The sequence below is a fragment of the Aethalodelphis obliquidens genome, unplaced genomic scaffold (genome assembly GCF_003676395.1).
Source record: "Aethalodelphis obliquidens isolate GAN/ISIS:26980383/991018 unplaced genomic scaffold, ASM367639v1 scaffold6, whole genome shotgun sequence".
Taxonomy (NCBI): Eukaryota; Metazoa; Chordata; class Mammalia; order Artiodactyla; family Delphinidae; genus Aethalodelphis; species Aethalodelphis obliquidens.
In genome coordinates, this window is record NW_020837950.1 from 33,041,016 (window position 1) to 33,046,177 (window position 5,162).

The window sequence follows — 5,162 nt, forward strand, 5'->3', positions numbered from 1 at the left end:
ACACACACACACACACACACACACACACACACACACACACACACACAGGAAAACAATTCTTGATTCATCTCTCATTCAGTTTCCTGTTTTGTTCTCACCATCTTGCATCTGTTCTTTCCACCACAGCTCATTTAAAGAAAATGTTGTCCTGGTTGTTTTCTAACCTGATCTAGGTCTAAGGCAAGAAATAGATCTTTAATGGCAAAAAGAAAAAAAAAAAGCATGACCACTTCTAAGTTCATTTATTGCAAAAAATCTCTTAACTGACCAGTATTTAACTGAACCACTTTCTGTTCTCTCTGTACAAGTTGCCTATCTTCTACACAATTAATAGGCTACTCTCTGTATCCCCAAGGACTTTCATTTTCACTTACTTGGTTGTTTATTTACCTATTCTTGAATATGTTTATGCTTGTTGTTTTTGCTTTAATTATATGCTTTCATTAAATTGTTCATAAATAAATTGGATAAGTGGAAAAAGAAAAAAACATGTTTTCTATGAAAACCAAGTTGAATTTTTTGGTAAAAATGACCCAGGTGAGTCACTTTAAAAATGTTGCTGACTGACAAAGGATTAATCTCCAAAATTTCTAAGCAGCTCATGCAGCTTAATAACAAAAAAACAAACAACCCAATCCAAAAATGGGCAGAAGACCTAAATAGACATTTCTCCAAAGAAGATATACAGACTGCCAACAAACACATGAAAGAATGCTCAACATCACTAATCATTAGAGAAATGCAAATCAAAACTACAATTAGATATCATCTCACACCAGTCAGAATGGCCATCATCAAAAACTCTAGAAACAATAAATGCTGGAGAGGGTGTGGAGAAAAGGGAACCCTCTTACACTGTTGGTGGGAATGTAAATTGATACAGCCACTGTGGAGAACAGTATGGAGGTTCCTTAAAAAACTACAAATAGAACTACCATATGACCCAGCAATCCCACTACTGGGCATATACCCTGAGAAAACCATAATTCAAAAAGAGTCATGTACCAAAATGTTCATTGCAGCTCTATTTACAATAGCCCAGAGATGGAAACAACCTAAGTGTCCATCATCGGATGAATGGATAAAGAAGATGTGGCACATATATACAATGGAATATTACTCAGCCATAAAAAGAAACGAAATTGAGCTATTTGTAATGAGGTGGATAGACCTAGAGTCTGTCATACAGAGTGAAGTAAGTCAGAAAGAGAGAGACAAATACCGTATGCTAACACATATATATGGAATTTAAGGAAAAAAACATGTTATGAAAAACCTAGGGGTGAAACAGGAATAAAGACACAGACTTACTAGAGAATGGACTTGAGGCTATGGGGAGGGGGAAGGGTAAACTGTGACAAAGCGAGAGAGAGGCATGGACATATATACACTACCAAACGTAAGGTAGATAGCTAGTGAGAAGCAGCCGCATAGCACAGGGAGATCAGCTCGGTGCTTTGTGACCACCTGGAGGGGTGGGATAGGGAGGGTGGGAGGGAGGGAGATGCGAGCGGGAAGAGATATGGGAACATATGTATATATATAACTGATTCATTTTGTTGTGAAGCTGAAACTAACATACCATTGTAAAGCAATTATACTCCAATAAAGATGTAAAAAAAAAATGTTGCTGAATTTGATATTGGTAGGACAATTGTCAAAGACCTAAGGAAACTGTAGAAATCTAGAAGCATTCTTTATATATATATATATATATATATATAAATTTACTTATTTTATTTTTGGCTGCATTGGGTCTTCATTGTCACATGCAGGCTTTCTCTAGTTGAGCTTTCTCTAGTTGCTGCAAGCAGGAACTACTCTTCGTTGTGGTGTGCGGGCTTCTCACTGTGGTGGCTTCCCTTATTGTGGAGCAAGGGCTCTAGGCACGCGGGCTTCAGTAGCTGTGGCATGCGGGCTTAGTAGATGTGGCACACGGGCTTAGTTGCTCCGCAGCATGTGGGATATTCCAGGACCAGGGATCGAACCCGTGTCTGCTGCCCTGGCAGGCAGATTCCTAACCACTGCACCACGAGGGAAGCCCAGGAAACATTCTTCTCAGTCGACTTTAAAGAAACTGGCTCTCAAACCCCAATTTCTTCCATCTTGAATCCCTCCTTATCCATCCAACCAGCACACTATTTCTGCTCTCCTTTCCAGCAAGACCCCTGGCGAGAGCTGTCTATGTACAGTCTCCAATTTCTCTTTTCCCACCTTTTTCTTGAATCCATTCCAGACAGGCTTTCACCATGACCACTCTTCTAAAACTGATCTTGTCAAAGTCATCAATCCATTGGTCAATTTTTAGTTTTCGTCTTACTTAACCAGTCGGAATCACTTGAATAAGACAATTAACACTTCCTCCTTATAAAACATCTGCTTGAATTTCTATGCACAGTTGACTTCCTCATTTATATCTCCAGCCCAGACCTCTCCCTAGTACCCTAGACTCATAGAAACCAGCTCCCTATTCAATATCTGCACTTGAATGTCAGTGGACATTGCAAAACTAATATGTACAAAGCCAGACCAGTGTTTCCTTTCCCAACTTGCTTCATCCCAGTAGTTCCCTTTCTGATAAATGGAAATTCATTTTTCTGGTAACTCAGCCCACAAATCTTGTTTCTTCTTTTTCTCTAACATCCCATACACAAGTCCATAGCAAATCACATGGAATCTACTTTCAAAATGTAACCAGAATATTTCCCCTTCTCATCACCATCCATCACTATCCAAGTCTCAATCACCTCTCACCTGAACTGCTACAAGAACTCCATGGCCTCCATGCTTCTGCCCTTGCCCCACTACCATCTGTTTTCAACCCAACAGCCAGAAGGATGCCTTTAATAAGGTGTCAGACAGTGGTACATGCTCTATACATCACTATTCATCACTAGTGGATGTATCCTATATCCTAAGGACAAAAAGAACCATAAAGACATTTAGATATTTTGTTAGTAATAATAATAATACATACATACATATTATTTGTATATATGAAAACGAATACATAATTATATTAATGTTATTAGGAACCAAGCTTTTTAGGGTCAGAGAAAACAGATACAAACATAAAATTTAGGAATTCCCTGGTGCGTCTCAGGGCTCATCCCCTGGGATCACGGGTGTTTGGAGGCGGAACTGATCTCAGGCACACAGATGACAATCGCCGCTCCCCTGTCCGCCTTTGGCAGCCTGAGAAGCAACGTTTTACTTCCCAGCTTATTCTGCTTTATGTACAACTTCGAAAAATGAGTTTTCCGGGTGAAACCAAGCCCTGAGAATGGAAGTCAAGAAAGCGTTTCACTATGGGGAGAGATTAGAAGCTAGCTGGGAGAGGGCCCGAGGAACCTTCCGGAAAGTTCCGTAGACTGATGTGGGTGGTGTTTCTAGGGTCTGAACGGAATCATTAAGCAGATGCGCTTTACCGTGTGTTTTATCTTTAAAAATTTTTTAAGTTGTTACCGCTTTGTTTTGCTTTGTTATTGGATGCTGTGGTCACATTCATTTCAGGGCGCACGAAAAGAATCGGGATGTTGTTTTATAGTAATGAATGAAACTAACTTCAGTGATCGGGCCCTTCAGACACCATCCTCCCACCTCAGGCTCCGCAAGCCACTTCACCAGGTGTCTGTAACTGTCCGGGGCGCTTTTGGGTCAGAGATGGCGAACGCAAACCCCATGAAATGTAGGAAACGCCAGCAACTCCCCGGCTTCTTGGCCGAGTGGGGCTGCAGTCCCAAATGGGGCCGGGCTCCGGGCGTCTCTGACAAGTGTCCACCAGTTGAGCGCAAGGGCCAAGGAGCAGCGCGCTCGCCACCGCCCGCCTGCACCTCTGGGGACTGGCGCTCGGACTCGCGAGCCCGGACTCCCTACTCAGCACTGCCCCGCGGGCTCTCAGCTGACTCGGAACAGTCGATGCTTTGTTTCAGGCAATCCTGACGGCTACTCGGAGCGCACGGTCCGGCTGTGCCCAGCTGTGCCCAGCCACCACCGCGCGCGGTGCCCCGCCATGCGCCAAAGACGCCGACTCACCTGAGCTCCGGCTGCACCGACTGGGTGTACTTGTAGCATCGCTCCAGGACGATTTCTTGAAAACGGGCAGTGCTGCCCGTCCCATTCCACTTCATGTGCTCGGACGAGTGGCGCCACATCCGGACTCCGACCACCACCGCGATGATCCCCCCCACCAGAAGACATAGAAATATGCAGAGACAGATCTTGGCTTTCTTGGGTCTGGAGTCGGCCATGGGTTCCAACGCGGGTCGCCCGGGCGAAGTTGGAGAAGAGGCTGCTGGAGGCTGGGCAGGCAGGGAGGAGAGAGCTAGCTCGGTTCTGAAACTGCACTTCCCCTTTATCTCTCACTTGCTTTTTCTCCGCTTCCTTTCCCACCCCCATCCCCTCCTTCAAAGTTCTTCGATCGCGGTCGCTCGACCAACAAGGATTTCAAGGTCTTAAAAAGCCTTCGAGACCACCTAGAGGGGTGGGATAGGGAGGGTGGGAGGGAGGGAGACGCAAGAGGGAAAAGATATGGGAACATATGTATATGTATAACTGATTCACCTTGTTATAAAGCAGAAACTAACACACCATTGTAAGGCAATTATACTCCAATGAAGATGTTAAAAAAAAAAAAAAAACAAAGCCTTCAGCACCTACTACAGCCGTTCACTTCCCGACTTCTGAGCAGAGAGCCACCACTTTGACCTTACTTGACAGGCACTCAAAGAACAGACAGAGTACAGCCTTATACTCCTCAGTCATCAGTCGGCTCCCTTTATCAAGCCGCACTTTACACTTTACCCACACCTGCTCCCTGGACAGTGTCAAGGCGACTGTCTGCCTCCGTACCTGTGTACATGCAATGCCTTCGGCCCGCAAAGGAAGGCTCTACCTCTACTTATAACGTTGAGGAATACCTGCTCAGCCCCCTGTAAAGGCTCTACTTAAGCCTTATGCCTTCTCTCCATCGGCATCAGATTAAGCTATGGGTTCAAACTGAGCTCTGGCTGGGTGATGTGGGGTAAGTTACTTGACCTCTCTGTGCTTCAGATGTAAAGTGGACACCATAGCAGTACTCACTTCATGGGGCTGTTATGAGGATTAAATGAGCTCATATTTACGAAGTGTTTCGCCTGGCACATGGTAAGCACTCACTAAGT

General features: G+C 44.5%; 1 protein-coding gene across 1 annotated transcript in view; it reads right to left on the reverse strand.

Moving 5' to 3' along the window:
- CD38 (CD38 molecule) overlaps positions 1–4,315 on the reverse strand; it is a 40,378-nt gene extending 36,063 nt beyond the window's left edge. The window contains exon 1 of the mRNA XM_027103300.1: positions 4,036–4,315. Within this exon, the coding sequence (XP_026959101.1) occupies positions 4,036–4,250 (215 nt within the window). The 5' untranslated portion in view covers positions 4,251–4,315. The remainder of the gene's footprint in view (positions 1–4,035) is intronic.
- Between the last annotated feature and the right edge of the window lie 847 nt (positions 4,316–5,162).